Genomic DNA, 17023 nt, shown 5'->3' with positions numbered 1-17023 from the left:
TCTCTCTCTCTCACACACACACACACACACACACACACACACACACACACACACACACACACACACACACCGAGAAGCCTTCTGCTGTCAGGTGGGCTGGAGGAATTGGCATCTGGGATGGTGCCCAGCATTGAGTTGTTGCTCATTAAAATTCATTTTTCTTTGCCGCTTCCCGGTTGTTGGCAGGAGCTTGGAGACCTTCGCAAATCCCCAGGCTCCAGGAAGAAATGGCTGGGAGTTAACTGCAAAGGGATGATAGCAAAATGCTCTCATCTGCTAAGGTCTAGTCTTGTCGAATCTCGCCCCGTCTTGCCTGGGCGTGGATCTGGCGTGGAGAAGTGCCTCTTGGAATGCCTGGTGCTGGGCAATAGACGTGGGTTGTCTGACCAACTCAGAAAATAAAACCACTCTTCTCTTTCCCCAACTGTAACCCGGTTGTGGCCACCCACGGCCGAGTGTGCTTTCTTGGGCCTGCTCTTGTCTCGCTGTTCTTGGGCGTTGGCTTCTGGACACGAAGTCCTGTTCTTTTCTCACCTTCTGTTCATCTGTTCATTCATTCAGCTGCTAGCTGAGTTTCCGCTCTGGGTCACTATCAACAGAACAGGCTAAAGCCCCTGTCTGTACAAGGCTTCTATTCCGACAGTTTTCCCATCCCCACAGGGTCCCAGGGCAGTGTTCTCACTGAAACCTTCCTTCCTCGTCCATAGTGTAGCGGTGGGACCAGCCTGAGGATTTCCGTGGCTGCTCAGGAAGGTCATTGGGCTAGCAGGGAGCCGGCTGGAGCATCTGAAGTAGATCCCGGCATGGAGTTAGGGGACACGCCACCATGTCACAAAGTGTCTCCCATGTTGGCCAGGGCCTCCTTATCATGTGCTGTCTTTCTCTGAGTATCCATGGACGCCCCCAACCTGGGCTTCTCTCTTTCCTCCTGGCGCCAGTCCTCGGTTCTTTTGGCCTTATCCCCTGTTCTACTTTGACTGTGTCCTGTCTGCTTAATCCAAGGGTCTTTACTTATTCTAGTATTTCTCCTATTCTGAGGGAGGCCCAGCCTCCCTCCCCACCTGGGCTCCCACGCGTGCTGGCTGTGGAGTACCAGCTCTGCTATATTCTTATTCCAGCTCTTGCTTCAGCAGGAGACTCACTGTCTCTGGACAGCCAGCCTCTTGGCCTGACTCAATCATCATGGGGGTCCCTTTCTCCTCACCCTTCAAACACAGCCTCCCAAGAAGCCTTCCAGTCTCCCATGAACCCGACTCTGACAAGGCCTGTCCAGCCTCTCCCAATTCCCTTGCGCCCCTGCACTCGGGCCACGCTGCCTTCACGCAGCTTCCCCTTCCTCAGAGGTTAGCTTCTGGGCCCTTCCTACATCTCACCTCCATTGCTGTTGTCCTCTGTGGCCGCTTGTCACTAAGAGCTCGTCCCGCAGTCAGTGTCTAGACATGACCCAGTGGCACAGGCAGTGTCGCTATGGGTGCTGAGGGTTTTGTGAGGACAAGGGTCTGGGCCTGCCTGTGGGCTGCAGAGGGTGAACCTTGCCTTGTTAGGCTAGGAGCCCAATACACTCTGGGTAGGATGAGATTCCTTCAGGCCTGGGGAGGAATGACCAGCCCTGTCGATCAGAAACCTGAACTCAGTGCTCATTGGGTTTTTGTTTGTTTGTTTTGTTTTTTGCCTGATTAACTGCTTGTTTAATTTGCTAATTGTTTGCACGGTGTATTAATTGCTTTCCCATTGGTGTGATAAAACACCATGACCAAGGCAGCTTATAGAAGGAAGGGTTTACTGGGGACCTCCAGTTCCAGAGGGATAATAGTCCATCGTGGCCATGAGCAGGAGCCGTGGTGGCTGGAGTAGCAAGCTGAGAGCTCACATCCTGAACCACAGGCAGAAAGAGAGAGCAAACTGATAATGTCCCCAGGCTTTGAAGGCTCAAAACTGGCTCCCAGTGATGCCCTTCCTCCAGCAAGGCCATACCTCCTAAGCCTCCTCAAACCATACCACTGACTGGGGACCGAGTATTCAAACGCCAAAACCCATGGGGACATTGTCATTCAAACCACCACATGGTTACTAAATTATAAGCTGGATGATTGGTTAGCTAACTGATTGTCATCAGATTAGGTTTGTTATTGTTTGGTCTTTGTGTATGTGTGTGTGTGTGTCTGTGTGTGTGTGTGTGTGTGTGTGTCTGTGTGTGTCTGTGTGTGTCTGTGTGTGTGTGATGTGCATTTGCGTGTATATGTATGTGTGTAAATGTTTGCGTGTGTAAATGGGGGCTCATGCATGTCACAGTATGTGTGTAGAGGTCAGGGTAATTTCAGGTGTCAATCCTTGCCTTACACTCTCTTCTGTGGCATGCACCAGGCTAGCTGATCCATACGCTTTTGGGGACTCTCTTGTCTCAATATAGGCGTACTAGGATTGCAGAATCCAGCTTGATGGGGGTTCTGGGGATTTGAACTCAGGTCCTCACACCCGCATGGCATAATGGGATTTAAGTCTCGTTATGTAACCCTGGCAGGCCTCAGACTTCTAGAGATCCTCCTGCCCCTGCCTCCTAAATGTTGGATTAGAGACACGTACCACCTTGACATCAGTTGATTGTTGATGGTTTTGATCATTGGTTTTTGGTCTGTTGTTCTTTGTTTTTGTTTTGTTTTATTTTGTTTGTTTGTTTTTGAGACAGGGTTTTTCTGTGTAGTCCTGGCTGTCCTGGAACTAGCTGTGTAGACCAGGCTGGCCTCAAACTCACAGAGATTCTCCTGCCTCTGCCTCCTGAGTGCTGGGACTAAAGGTGTGCGCCACCACCACGCCCCACTAGTGTTTGTTTTTTGTTTTGTTTGACAAAGTCTCATTACTCTAGGTTGACCTGAAAAATACACAGCCAAGGGTAACCTTGAAGTTCTCTTCCTCCTGCCTCTACCTCCCAAATGTTGAAGTTACAGGCGGACGCCAGTTTATAAAACACTGAGGATAGAACCCAGGACTACTTGCCCACTAGTCCCCATTCCCCTGAATCTTCCCCTAACCCTAGATCAGGAGTTCTCAACCTCTGGGTCACGACTCTTTTTGCATACCTCTTTCTCCAAAAATATTTACATTATAATTCATAAGTAAGAAAGTTATAGTTATGAAGTATCAATGAAAATAGTTTTAGTGTTGAGGGTCACCACGCATGAGGAACTGTATTGCAGGGTGGCGCCATTAGGAAGGTTGAGAACTTTGTTGTTGTTGGCTTTTGTTTTTCTATTGGATGAATAGGTTGATGGATTTTTTTATTTCAGTTCTAATGACCTCTGACCTCGTCTCTCACAGGCACTCGTCCGCCTGCCTCCCCACATCTCACAGTGCGATGAAGTCTTTCGGTTCTTTGAGGCACGGCCTGAGGATGTCAACCCCCCCAAAGAGTGAGTAGTGACTGTCACGCTTCTGCATGATTGGGAAGTGTGGGCCAAGCCGGGCCAATGGGGAGGCTGAGGATGTGGGAGCCTAGTAGAGGGAGAGCTACTAATGCTACCGAAGAAGGTTTCACCCAAGAAGCAGAGACTGTCACTACCAGCACTCCGAATGCAGATTGTTGCTGTGGGTAAGCTCCCTATGGCGGTCCACCTGTCATCGCAGGCATACATGTGCGCTCAGTTTATCTAACTTTCAAAATCAGGGACCTTATTGTCCTCATTTTTTTGCTGCAGTGAACATTTTTGCATACACCACACATAAAATGCACACATACATTTTTATGAGGCAGACAGGATCTTTGGGAGTTCAAGGTTAACCAGGCCTGCATAGTGAGATCCTGTCTGAAAGGGGGGAGGGGCTCTACCCAGGTGATATAGACTCCCCTGCATATGATGCATGGGGAAGCAGACTACAACAGCATCCCCAGGTTTCAAATGAGCCCACACTGTCTACCTCTCCAGGTGGCCTCCCTTCTGGGGTCTCTGTGATCTTCTGTCTTCTGGGTCCTCCCCACCCTGTTCTTCTTCACTTTCTAGGATGACCGTGGCCCTGGGTCCCAACCTGCTATTGCTTGTTCCCAGCTGGTGGCCTTTCTCCCCCCTCCCCGCCCCCCATAATGGTAGGGAGAGCATTGCTCTGGGATGATGGAACATCCCGATCAGGGCAAGAGGGGGGTGTTAATGGTTGGAATCAGTGAACCCCACCTTTATCCCAGCCCCTGCTTCTTGCCAGTCTGCTAAATAAATGGGCCCCATTTCAGCATCATTCCGTGAGCTGATGCCGTACAATAGACCAGCCTTGGGCCCACCTCCAGCGCTCCCTCCCAGGAGGGAAGCTCCCACACAGCAGTCTTGGTAATGAGTAATGACTGTTCTGGGTCACACTCTGGAGTCAGACATTGTCGCCTGAGGCGCTTTGATCATTTGTGCAGCTTCTAGAATTCTGTTTTCTGGTCTCTAGCAATCTAATGCTGAGTACATGGTGGTGGGGAAAGGGACCCACTGAGATAACCCAGTCAGTGCCACTAGCATGCAGTAAATGCTCCCCCTATGGCTGCAAAAGCCTGGGGACCGAGTCGTGTTCTGCCTTGCAGAGCACAGCACGGCAGGAACAGGGTGAAAAGCACGAGGCCTTCTATGTCACCATGGAGACAGGACCTAGCTGCCTCCGCCTTGAAGCAGTACTGGATAGATCTGTGGCCCACAGGTCAGGGAACCCTGATTGCTCTTCGAGCTGATGAGGGAGAGGGACTTGACCGGGGGAGGGGGAGGGAAATGGGAGGCGGTGGCGGGGAGGAGGCAGAAATCCTTAATAAATAAATAAATAAATTTAATAATAATAAAAAAGGAAAGAAGTAGGCAGATGAGAGTTCAGAGGGGTCGCCCTGCCCTGACCCATCTCCACACTGCCTTTGGACCCCTCCTCCCTCCCCAAGAGAGACTGTGTCCCATTTAGTCCTTGTGAAAGAACCCAGGCCTTTACATGACCCTGGGCCGACTGCCTGATGATTTATTAGCCGAGTGCCTCCCCTCCCTGAGGGCTGCTTACCTTTCTGGGCCACTGTTCATGCCCCCACCCCCGTCCTGAAACATAAATATGGGTCAGGTAACAGAATCTTTTGACTTGTGGCGACTCTGAAGAGAGTTATCAAATTATCAAAGCCTATGCATCGTGTTGGAATTTTGCAGACAACCTGGTTTCTCTGACCCCTCATGAGCACGCTGCTGTGGGGGGCTCTTCTGTTTTATGGAGTCTGGCGGTCTTTGCCATTCCATAGGGAAGACAAGGTTTGGACAGGCCTGTCTCAGGGGCGGGGAGGCAGTAGCTTTAGGCTTTGATCCCCTCACTGGCCACTTTGGTGGCTGGCTGCTGCTCTTTAAGACCAGTGGTCTGGCACAAAAAGTTCTGTCCTCGAGACCCCTTCGATGGGCCTGGCACAGAGCAGGCCTGGTGCAGCATCGTCTGCAGCCACCCCAGGACGGTGGCTCTGGGGCCGTGGTTCCCCCTCTGACTGTGAGCACGCTGGCCTGTGCACATCTCTGCACGACAGGGAACAGAGTGCTCTTTTAGAAGCCCCTCGCTTACACCTCGACTCCAGGCCTTCTTTGTAGTGTCTTTGCGTCAAGTTTCCAGCTACCCCTCAGCAAATCCTGCAGGTGCTTCCTTCAGCCTGTCTCCGCATTTGGTCCGAGTCTAGCCATCTTCGTGACTGCCCTGGGGCCAGCCCGTCACCATCTGTTCTGTGGATCCTCGGCCTCCTGTTTGGTCTCTCAAGTCTCCTCAGCTCCCTGTGATTAGATCATGTGACCTCCCCCCCATGTTCAGTCTTTCTGTCACTTAGAGCCCAAGCTCTCACCCTCTGATCACGCCTATTCCGTGTTGCCGTCCAGCTCCAGTCATTCGGCCTTGTATTCTCCTCTCAGACCTGCTGGCCGTGCACACTTTGGTCCTTTGTGGGGCGCTCAGCTCCTAACAGAACCAGCCCCTTGTACCACCTCCTTTTCCGTGAGAACAGCCTTGCCTTCCTTCTCTGACTCCCCGCACCTGCTCACCCCGACTGCTCCCCGACTTGTTAGCAGACTGTGAGCGGCCCCGGCCCGCATGTACTGGAGACTGTATCACAGCAGTATTAGGTGGTCGTAAGATGTTAGGCCTTGGGATGGCAAGACGGTTCAGTAGGCAAAGATGGGCCTACTTCCTGCTTCGTAGGCAGCCATCTTGATTCCATATCAAGCTCTCTCTGGGCTCTCCCTCTCTCTTTTCTTGTTTTATTTATTTTTATTTTATTTTCTTGTTTTATTTATTTTTATGTGCCTTGTTTTGTTTCGCCTGCGTATTTGTGTGTGTGAAGATGTCAGATCCCAGGGAATGTGGAGTTTTAGATGGTTCTGAGCTGCCATATGGGTGCTGGGCATTGAACCGGAGCCCTCTGGAAGAACGGCCACTGCTCACACGGAACCGTGTCTCCAGCTTCCTCTCTGGACTCTCTTACTAGACACTGATCCCACCCATATAGGTTCCTCACCTCCTAAGGCCCTGCCACCTAGTGCTGTCATAGTGAATTTGACTAATGTTCCACCTGTAGCTATGTGTTCTTGGAGGGCTAGCATATAAAAAGAGATGTGTGTATGTGTGTGCGCGCGTGTGTGTGTACGTGTGCACATGTGTGCATGTTCTTGTGTGAGCCTCCTGATGAGAAAGGAGAGCAGCAGAAAGAGTGTCCATTGTACTGACCTCGCCCTGCGTATCCCACACAATATTATGTCATTTCCGTCTTGGGCCACCTGAGGAAGATTCTTTCATTCTGGTTAGTAAATGGTGAACCCAAAGCTCTACACAGCCAGGAAGCAGGGAGGCACATCTTAAAACGCATGCATGTCCTTAGATGCCTGAGAGCAGGCCGCCCTCAGACCTCCCCTCCCCCAGGCCAGGCCCCCTGCCTTGTAGCCACAAGGGGTTAGTGGGCAAGCGAGGCTCATAATGGGGCTTCTTAGTCTGTCACACATGGGTTGAGGAGAGAGATGTAAGGTAAAGAGCCATCCTTGGCACTAGGGATGTAGCCCGGTGGTTGTCAAGCAGGTGTGAAGCCGTGGGTTTGCTCCCACTAACATTATACCAACTGTACAGACATCCTACATGACACCTTGTCTTCAGAAGAAGAATAAAAAAGGATGGATCAGCAAGGCGGTTTGGTGGGTAAGATCCTGGTGACCTGAGTTTAATCCGGGGACCCATATGGTAGAAGGACAGATCTGATTCCTGCAAACGTCTCCTGACCTCCACATACGCCATGGCACATTGCCTGCACACACAAATAATTAAGATTTTAAAATTAAAAATCTAAAAGCCACACTTAAAACTAGACGGAATTCAGTTTAGACACACTCTGGGAAGGCTGAATTTGTTCTAACAACCAAGATGAACCTGGACAAATGTGGGGTGTCCCATCCCAACCCCCACAGACACATCCCACTTGTCCAGGGCCCCTCGTGCAGACTCAGCACCCCTTGTTAGCTTGGCCTCTGCGGGGACCCCTTCAGGCAGTGAGCTCTGGGCTCAGGCTCTCAGATCATTCATTCCTAATGCTGCCCAGCCTGCCAGGGCTCCGATGAAATTCTTGAAATTTCATGGGACAGGCAGAGCCCTGCTAAACTAGTTTTTGTTCTTCAGCCTCAGGGCCACAGAGCCCTCTGTTGAGGCCCCGAACAATGTCCTAGTGTTCACAGAGATTCGAGGTGGGAGGCAGTGGGGCCTAGGCAGATGAGAATCATCTTGCCCCCGCCGGCCTCGGGGTTTAAATGTTGCTGGAAAGTCCCTATCCCAACCCACCTTGCTCTCCGTGAAGCCAAGTCCACCTCCAGCACCCTGCCGCCATCACCAGTTATGGCACCCTAGCATCCCTATGGTGGCTCTGCCCTTGGGACACAAGATCAGGCACACAGGGGGGTAGTCTTGGGCTGAAGTCCAGTTGACCAGAGCACTGGATGTGGGGACAGGGATAGGCTGTCTCAGGGGACAAGCTGGCATACAGGGATGAGACTTTCCAGGGAAGGGGGTACAGAGCAGGTAGGGGCTATTGAGCAGGTGGGGGGTACAGAACAGGCGGGTTGGGGAAGGATGAGGTTGGATGCGGAGAGACTCACTGCAGACAGGTCCAGCCTCCTCCCATTTCCTTCTTGGTGATTCTGGTTTGCCCAGGACCAGGAGGAGATTGTCAGTCACTACATTTCCCTGTGGAAAAGGCAGTGGTCTAAGTCAGAAGAAACTATTAGCCTTGTCTCAGCCCCAGTAGGGAGACAGAGTAAGGCCATCTTGGCAGCACAGCCAGGTTCCTGAGAGTTTGGGGCGACTGCTTCTGGAGTCCTCGTATCCTTGAGCCCATTGGAACTCCAGGCCTACTGATAAGACATTGAGTAACCTGTGACATCTTAGTGTCCAGGCTGCATTGTGACTGGCAGCAGGACCTTGGTGGCAGTGGCTTCACGACATGGCCTTCCTTTTCCTATAAGTGTCGCAGACATAGCAGGGGCTGGGTAGAGCGACTGAGGGTGAACGTGGAGCATGTCCCAGCTGCTTGCCTCTCCTCTTTCCTACCTCCCCCAGGAGGAGGAGCCACGAGAGTCTCTCCTGCAGACTCCCTTTACTCCTGGGTATGTATTGAGCATCTACTGTATGCCAGGAGCTGCATGGGCCAATATACTCAAGCCTACCCGTATGTTGGAATCTTGCCTTACGTTAATTATAGAGACAGAATCGGACTGCCAGCTCTGCTGTGACCTTCAGTGGACTGCTTCTGGCTTGGGAACTGAGGGTAGAGAGGCAGCCCTGCCCTAGGCACTGTCCTGGTTTAGACCCTCAGCTAGGCAGCTCTGCTCACCTGGCATCGTTATCCAGCCGGGGCCATGGGCCACACGTTCTTCCAGCCCCCATCTGCTCCCACTGGCTGATGCACAGAAAGCCTCTTCTTCGAAGTGGACAAGAGAGCCAGCTGGTCCTAGGAACTGTGGGTCCAAGAGAGGCATCTCCAGCTGGACAGGTGAGGACCCCCAGCATCTCCAGCTAAATAGGTGAGCCCCTCCCCCAGGTATCTCCATTTAGGCAAGTGATGTGGTCCCCCACCCCCAGGCTTCTCCAGCTATATAGATGAGTTCCCCCACCCCCAGCATCTCTAGCTGAACTAGTGAGCTTCCCACCCAGTAGGTATCCCCAGCTGGATAAGTGAGCCCCCACTCAAGCATCTCCAGATGGACAGGTGAGCTCCCCCTTCCAGGCATTTCCAGATGCACAGGTGAGCTCCCCGCCCCAGGCATGTCCAGATGGACAGGTGTGCCCCGCCCCCAGGCATCTCCAGATGCACAGGTGAGCCCTGCCCCCAGGCATATCTACCTGGACAGGTGAGCCCCTCTCCCTTCAGAACTCAAAGCTTCAGTCTTACCATTGCTGGCTGCTCTGTACGTAACTCCCCGATGGTGTCAGAATTGAATGTAAACCTGGGTCTTAGTTTCCCTGTGGCAGGCCTTCTCTGCTGACACCAGGCAGGAGGCTCTCTGACCATTTACAGTGGAGGTCCAGGGGCCGGAGTCAAGGAGAGAGCGTTCAAGCTGAGGCTGTGGTAGAGCAAGCTACTCAAGTCAGGTAGCAGGTGGGGGCACCCAGGCCAAAGGGAGTCGCAACAAACCTCAGGGCAGAGTCTGTCTCTGAAGGAGCCTTGGGAAGAAGCACTCTGAGAGGAAGTGGTGCGAGGCGGTGGCTAGCTACATAGACAGGCTAGCTACATAGCTTCTGTCAGGATGGGGACAGAATCTGGGATCTCTGGTCCGGTCAAAACTAGGTGGCTATTTCTGTGGTCCAGGTGTGAAACAGCTCAGGTCTAATGGCTGTAAGAACCAGGAAACTAATAGGCACAACCCCGGAACAAGGGACAAGCTCTGTGAAAACCCCACGATCCTTTCCCCTTGCAGTCTATAAGCTGCTTGAGCATCAGCCTAACTCTGGGTGCTTGGAATCAGTGCCTGACTTCAGATCTGTGTGTATCTTTCGTCACCTGGTGGTAACATGGAGTATTACAGCCTCCTGCAATGGTCCTATTTAACTATTGTATTCTCCTGTGACGCTAGTGATCCTTTTTTCAGATAAGGCAACTCGCTGTACTCCCCATCGCAAAGGCGCGCGTCGATAGAGACCCCAAGGGTGCTTCTGGAGACCTTACCTCTGGCCTCCAGAGCCCCTGGGTCTTACTCTAAGATGAAACTGTAAGGATGGGCGCCACCTGGTGGGTACAGAATGATCTGCACTATCAAACTTAGGGAGCCTGTTGCTAGAAGCAGCCAGAAAATCACCATAATCAATCCCGTGCTGCTCCCTAACAGGTGGCCAGCTCACTTATCACTGAGAGTAGTGACAAGGAGGGTACAGGTGACTTCAGGGTTTACGCAGCCTGGACTTTTCATGGACAGGCTGGTGTTAGCCTGAAGAGCCTAGCTCAGTGGGAAAGAGCGAAGGGCGGTGGCTCTCCCAGATGACCTTAATAACGTGTAATTTACATGTTATAAAATTCATTTGTTTTTATGGTGTGGAACCCAGGACCTTGTGTGTGCTCGGCTAGTGTTCTGCCACTCAGCTACACCCAGCCTTTCAGATTGCTTTATTAGTGCACAGCTAATTAGATGATTAGGGGCACAGTTCCGGTTGTGCAAACATCACTGCAATCCAGTTTTGGAGCATTTTTACCACTCTTTTTGAAAATTGTATTATTTTTATTTTACAGGTATTTTGCGTGTGTGCCATTAGGTCCAGGCCTAGGGACTCCCAGGAACTTACCATGCATACTCCTTGAGACAAAGTCACCCCAAAGATGGGTGTCTTGGCTTGTCATCCGTCACAGCCAGTTCTTGCAGTTCATTGGAAGATGACGCCAGCGGGGAGGGAAGGAGAGAGAGAGAGACAGCCAGTGTTAATAGTAACAACCCCACAGGAAGCAGTAGCTCCAGCTGCAGGCTGGCCCACCCAACTACAGGGGTGCACAGCGCCCTCCAGCCCGCAGATAGCCCACTGGCATACAGGGCTAAATAAGGCACAGGTGACTTTCCACTGCACTAAGGGTAACTCTCTGAGCCCCACCGGTGGGTGGCCTCTTCCTAGGGGGTCTACCTCCCAGCTCACCCTACTGTCCTCTTTGCTCAACCCTCTCCCTGATTTACCGCCCACTCCTCTCTTCCCTTCTTTGTCATGGCCACCCACACACACACCATGGCATCTTCCTCCCAGCTGTCACCCCCAGGTCCTCCACTCCCCAGAGGCAAGGAGCAAGTGTGTCCCTTGAGCCTGGCCCGCCAGGCACTCAGCAGACACTGTAGGCCAAATAACAGTATTGAGTGGAACAGCTAGATAGTGCTACCAAGAAGACTGACCCCTACCTAGTGGAGACTGTCTCAAGGCTTGAGGTCAGTGCCGCCTGGAAGAGGCCAGGATGCCCAGGAGAGCTGGACTTTTGGTGCCCCAGGTACAGTGACTGGGCATGAAGAGGTCTAGCAGATCCAAAGATGCCCAGTCCAGGAGGGCAGGAACCTTGAAGAACCCATGGGACCCATACACAGGGACGGCTGGGTAGGGAGCAGCCTCTTGATGGGCCTGTACAAAATGGGGTGGAGCACCCCCACCACGCAGGCTTGTCCTGAGCCAAGCATAGTCAAGGACTTGGACATGGTTTGGAATCTTCATGGTGGGGGCGCTTGACAAATACAAGGTTCTTTCCAACGATGGGATTAGTAATGGCAACGCTAGTGATGGCTTGTTCACCTGTCTCCCCACCTTTGGGAACACAGTGTTTACTGGGGATGGGGTGGGTGGCTCGTAGTGACTGCCACCATTCCTGCCCCCATCTAGTCAGAGCCAGAGGGAGTCAGGTCTGTATAAGACTTAGAGCTAAGGGAACCCAGTCTAATCCTGGAAACTGAGGCACGGAAAAGGCTGGTGTTGCCTGTTCAGGCAAAGCCAGACCTGAAACCTAGGTCTTGTGACCCCAGTGCTGGACTGGCCGTTGGGATCCATCCAGCAAGCCTTTTCCATTTGGACACGCTCAGAAATGTAACACACACAGTTGTTGGTCACTGGGAAGCCCCTAAGCTGCCCTGGGGAGGCTCTTCCCCAAGTTTCCTCAGCAACACAGGCCCTTGGCTGTGAGCCCCTGGCCTGCAGTCTGAGCCCACTGTGGGGAATGTGGTAGCCGCCTGCCCCTTTGTGGGGCAGTCTCATTAAGTCCTCCTCTTGGCCTGCCACAGTGAGACATCTATCTAGACTTGGCAGTCATTCCTGTTGCCTGGGATCCAGGAGCCCCCAAGAGACCTGCCAGCATCACAGCAGAGGAGTTTCTGGGGATATATATATGACAGCAGTAGGAGCAGCCACATCCCAAGGGTCTTGGGGCCCAACTCTGAGACCCAGCAGTCCTGTGGTCCCGGCAAAGTGGCTTTACCACAGAGCCTGAATCTCTTGCTGTCTATGAAGACAGTCAGCCCATCGCTTCAGCCAAGCTACTTTCCCCACACCCCTCCCAGGCTTGTCCTTTCTAGCAGCCCCAACCTCCTCATCTCCTCCCAGTGCCCACCTTTGGCCGCCTGTCCCAGATGCTGCTAACAGCTTGCCTATGGATCTTGGCTCTGCTGAAAAAGCCTCCATCCAGGAAACCACTGGGCCGCTGCAGAATGGCCAGCAGGGGAGCTGGAGGGGAGGGAGGATTGAGCTGAACTGAGCCCAGACGCTAACTCAGTTCTTTCTTATGCTCATTCGGTTGCTGTTTCTCCCTCCGGGGAGGTGTGACCTCTGAGTCTCATCACTTTGGAAGTAGTGACTTTCAGAGCTATGTGTGACAGGTTTTGTCCCCTGGGGAGACCAAACACATTCACCCCAGATAGGGAGCCCATGACAGACCAAAGTATGGATACCACCATAGTCCAACTTGGAGAACCAATGAGTTTTATTGGGGTTACTTATGAGGCGTTGGGGTGAAAGGTTGCTGACAGGAGAAACGTGTCACCAAAGCAACCCAGCATGGGGGACAGCTCACAAAGCTGGGCACACAGAGCACACTGCACAGCCTGCGGGCAGCTTAGCGGTTGGGGAGTGTCCCTTCAGGTGGCTCCAGGCTGCTTGCCCAATCTGTTTCTTGCTTGTGGTTTGGCTTGCTGGAGAGGGGCTCTCTTTACTGTTTACTGGGGAGGGGAGGAACCCAGTGAGTCTGGTCAGTTTCAGGAACTTCCTGAAGCTCTTTGAGTTCCTTACTTTATGTCTCAAGGAGTCTTTGTGAGAAACCTGCTCCTCCTGAGGGGCAGGAAAGAGCTGGGCTCAGTAAAGAAGTCTCTGTGGTCCTCCCTTCAGTTAGAGTCCCAGATGAAGTTAAAATTCTTAAAATTCTCCAGGCTTCCTTTTTCTGTTTTGACATTGTGAACTGAACTAGAGAAGCACCCTCTGTACCATGTGTGCGTGCATGCATGCATTTGTGAGATTGATTCTGTAACTTGGGCTGGCCTTCAACTTGCAGGGATTCCCCTGTCTAAGCTTCTCAGGAGCTCTGATTAGGGGTATGTGCCACCGTGCCCAGCTCTTGTCACATTTTCTGAGGTAGTCACATGTGGGAATCCTTAGTGTCCCGCATAGCTCATGGTCACTGGGTAGTGCCAGTAGTGCCAATCATTGCCATCTTTCTAGAGAAAGCCCCTGGACACCTCTGGCTAAAGTGCCCCTGGGCACTGGGGGAAGGATTAGAACACACTGTGACCCTCTGGAAGAGGGCTTTTTGGGGGGCTGAGAGAAATGGCAGGGGACAGGTAGATCTGCCATGGCCATGAGCACAGAGAGTGCTTAGTTTGTGGTCTTGCTTCCTTGTTACCAGCTTTGTGGCTCAAGGAGAGTGGCCTAACCTCTCTGAGCCTCATCAGTAAAATGAGACTAAACACAGTGTAAAGTGGGTAACCTGGCACGTCTACATGGTTGGTGCTTCTGTCTTTGTGATGTTGGATCTACCACCTGGGAGATGGCTGTGTGACCTCCAGGGCCCTGGCCTTGCCCCTGCCAGAGCAGTGTGGTGACCAAAGTGCCTAGCAGATGCCCACAGACTGCCTTTCTCTTACCCTTTGACATGGCGGCTGAGGCGCCAGATTGGGTCAGGACTGGGAGGTTAGGAGCCAACAACCAGGGATCCTTGACAGGCCTGTCCGTGGCGGTGGGACTGTAAGTCTGTCTCATGCACCACAGAGACCAGAACATCTATAGATACGCCAGGGGCAGCCAGAGAGAGGCAAGGCATCCTCCACCTCCTACTCTGTCACCTAAAGAGAGAAACCAGGCTGAGTTGAGACCCTGGCATGCTGTCCACCTCCCTTCCTGCCTCTCCCCTGCCCCTGCGGTCATGCACCATCCGACCCCAAGTCTCCTCCCATTTCCTCGACAGCCCCCAAGTTCCTGCCTCTTCTAAGCAGCCCTCCCGACCTCTGACCTCCCTGCCCTGGGAGTTCCCATACAGTAAACTCTCGACACAGCTCTATGGTATCCAATCGCAAATTGAGTTCTTCGTTTTCTTTCCTTGCATGTTTGTCTTCACTTGGTAACTAGATGGTGTGCACTTTAAGGCAGGACAGTGTTTCTTCAGCCACACTCCTGCTTCAGGCACGGGAATCAGCCTGTAACAACTCCTCAGTTAAGATGGAGGTGAAGAGTGGATGCTGGACAGATAATGGATGTGTGGTACATGAGGGATGGAAGATGGGTGGGGGTTGATAGATGGACACGGAGGGGTGATTGGTCAATAATTCTTGCGGACAAGGTGTGGAAGGAAGAACCACAAAGCTGAGTTCCAAGGAAAAGGATGTGGGGCAGGCCCATTGCCCTAGAGCCCCTTGCCGTAGAGCCCATCGCCGTAGAGCCCATCGCCGTAGAGCCCATCACCCTAGAGCCCATTGCCATGGAGCAGCACAAGCTCCCCTGGGGGTCCTTGACATCCTGTTGCCAACTTTGCCTGCTACCTCTTGGCCATAGGTAATTCATGGATTTCTGAAGGATGGAGAAAAGTCAGCATTTATATAGTGATGGGGCTCAACTATGAAGTCCACAAAGAATGTCAAAGAGGCCCTTCCGTGTTTGGAGGCTTGTTCTGTCCATTGTTCTGTTCCTGCATCCATCCATCCATCCATCCATCCATCCATCCATCCATCCATCCATCCATCCATCCGTCTTCTGTCCCCGTCCCCGTCCCCGTCCACAGATTGCTTGTCAGAGTCCCTGCTGGGTGGGACTCCTTGGAAGGTACAAAGGGAGAATCAAGGTCTGTTTGTGCTCATGACCCTAAGTTGGCATCGTGTGTGATGGGACCATGGTCTTACAGCTCCGTTCCCCAGGGAGGGCCGCCATCCCCTCTGCAGATCTAACCCCTCTTGTGAGCCTGCACTTCCAGGTGGAATCCTTCCCGTGTTCCAGTCTTTTCCACCGTAACCTAATGCCTTACCAAGAGCTTTGCACGTTGTCTTACTTGTCTCCCACAAGTTTGCAAAGGAAGAATTGTCTTAGCTCCTTTATAACTGAAGGTTCAGGAAGCTCCACAGTGTCAGGCAGGTAGCTGGAGCAGACTTTGAACCCATCCACTATCTCCTCTCACTAGTGCTTTGAGGCCCAGACATTGTAGAGTCATCCCTGAGCTTCCGACAAACCCAAAGCCTGTGTCCACCATGGTGGGACAAGTCAGAGGGGGCAGACAGACATACAGACAGTGCTTTGACTTTTCTCTGTGGAAAGAACAGCAGAGACTCTTTGGGATGCCAAGGAGACAAAGCAAAATCTGTGTGTGTGTGTGTGTGTGTGTGTGTGTGTGTGTGTGTGTCTGTGTGTGTGTGTGTGTAGGGGTGTCTTCTGAGGTCTATGATGGTCATAACGTCCAGCCCCTCTAGGACACAGGCTGAAGGACCCAAGACCCCTTTCTTCCCCCAAGGAATTCAGCTTTTCACCCAGAGCAGGAATCTGGCCTCTCTGGGCAATCCACATGGTCACAATGGGGCCCATTCTCAGAACCCTGGAAGACACAGGCCCTGCAGAGAAAGGCCAGATTCTTGTTGGACACAAGAGCCTTCAGTGCAGCAATTTAGATCGGGGCACAAATGGGGGCATAGAATGACATCCATGCTCCCTCTGCATTGCCTGGAGGTCTCTGCCTCTTGAGACCATGCTGTGCAAAGGCTTTCAAAGGCCAGAACAGAAACCCAACTCCAGGCTATGGGGGGCAGAAAGCTCCCAGAGCTTGCAGACCTCAGCTGACCCAGGGCCCCCTTTGCTCAGACACTCTGACTTGGCCTCTAGAAGAGCAAGTTCCTTCTCTCTAATGGAATCTCACAGCAGCACTGTCTGCTCCTCCGAGTAGCCTCCTAGAAGTGGAGAAATGGAAGCCCAGAAAATTTGTCGCTTTTTTTTTTTTAAAATGCCCCTGCTGATTAAGAAATACATCTTGGCTGGGCAGTGGTGGCGCACACCTTTAATCCCAGCACTCAGAAGGCAGAGGCAGACAGATCTCTGTGAGTTCAACGACAGCCAGGAATACACGAGAAACCCTGTCTTGAAAAACAAAACAAAGAAGAAGGAAGAGGAGAAACATCTCACATCACAACCCAACACAGACAGACAGACAGACAGACAGACAGACAGGTAGATAGATTACTGAAACGGACATTTCACAAAACACTCTTAACCGTAAACGACTCTAATGGGTTCTAGCCAATTCTACCCTTTAGAAGCGCTTGTTGATCTGCTGCAGCAAGTTCAGGGCTCACTAACAGACAGAGGCTTGTCATTTGAACGGCATTTGATTGGCTGGAAATGATAGGGTGCTGGGAATGATAGGGTACTGGGATGGTAGGGTGTTGGGACGGTAGGGTGTTGGGACGGTAGGGTGTTGGGACGGTAGGGTGTTGGGATGGTAGGGTGCCCCTATAATCTCAGCTTCTTAAAGGCACAGACAGGAGGATCAGGACTTTAAAGTCATCCTCAGCTACATAGTGAGTTTAAGGCCAGCCTAGTCTACATG

At 52.2% G+C, this 17023-nt stretch overlaps 1 protein-coding gene across 3 annotated transcripts in view; it reads left to right on the top strand.

Moving 5' to 3' along the window:
- Sh3pxd2a (SH3 and PX domains 2A) overlaps positions 1-17023 on the top strand; it is a 197761-nt gene that overhangs the window by 99593 nt on the left and 81145 nt on the right. For all 3 annotated transcript variants that reach the window (XM_026781309.1, XM_005352440.2, XM_005352439.3), the window contains exon 5: positions 3316-3407. In XM_026781309.1, the coding sequence (XP_026637110.1) occupies positions 3316-3407 (92 nt within the window). The remainder of the gene's footprint in view (positions 1-3315; positions 3408-17023) is intronic.

This window comes from Microtus ochrogaster, chromosome 8 (assembly GCF_000317375.1).
Source record: "Microtus ochrogaster isolate Prairie Vole_2 chromosome 8, MicOch1.0, whole genome shotgun sequence".
Lineage (NCBI taxonomy): Eukaryota > Metazoa > Chordata > Mammalia > Rodentia > Cricetidae > Microtus > Microtus ochrogaster.
Note: the sequence above shows the minus strand (reverse complement) of the source record. Positions and strands in the feature narration are given on the sequence as shown.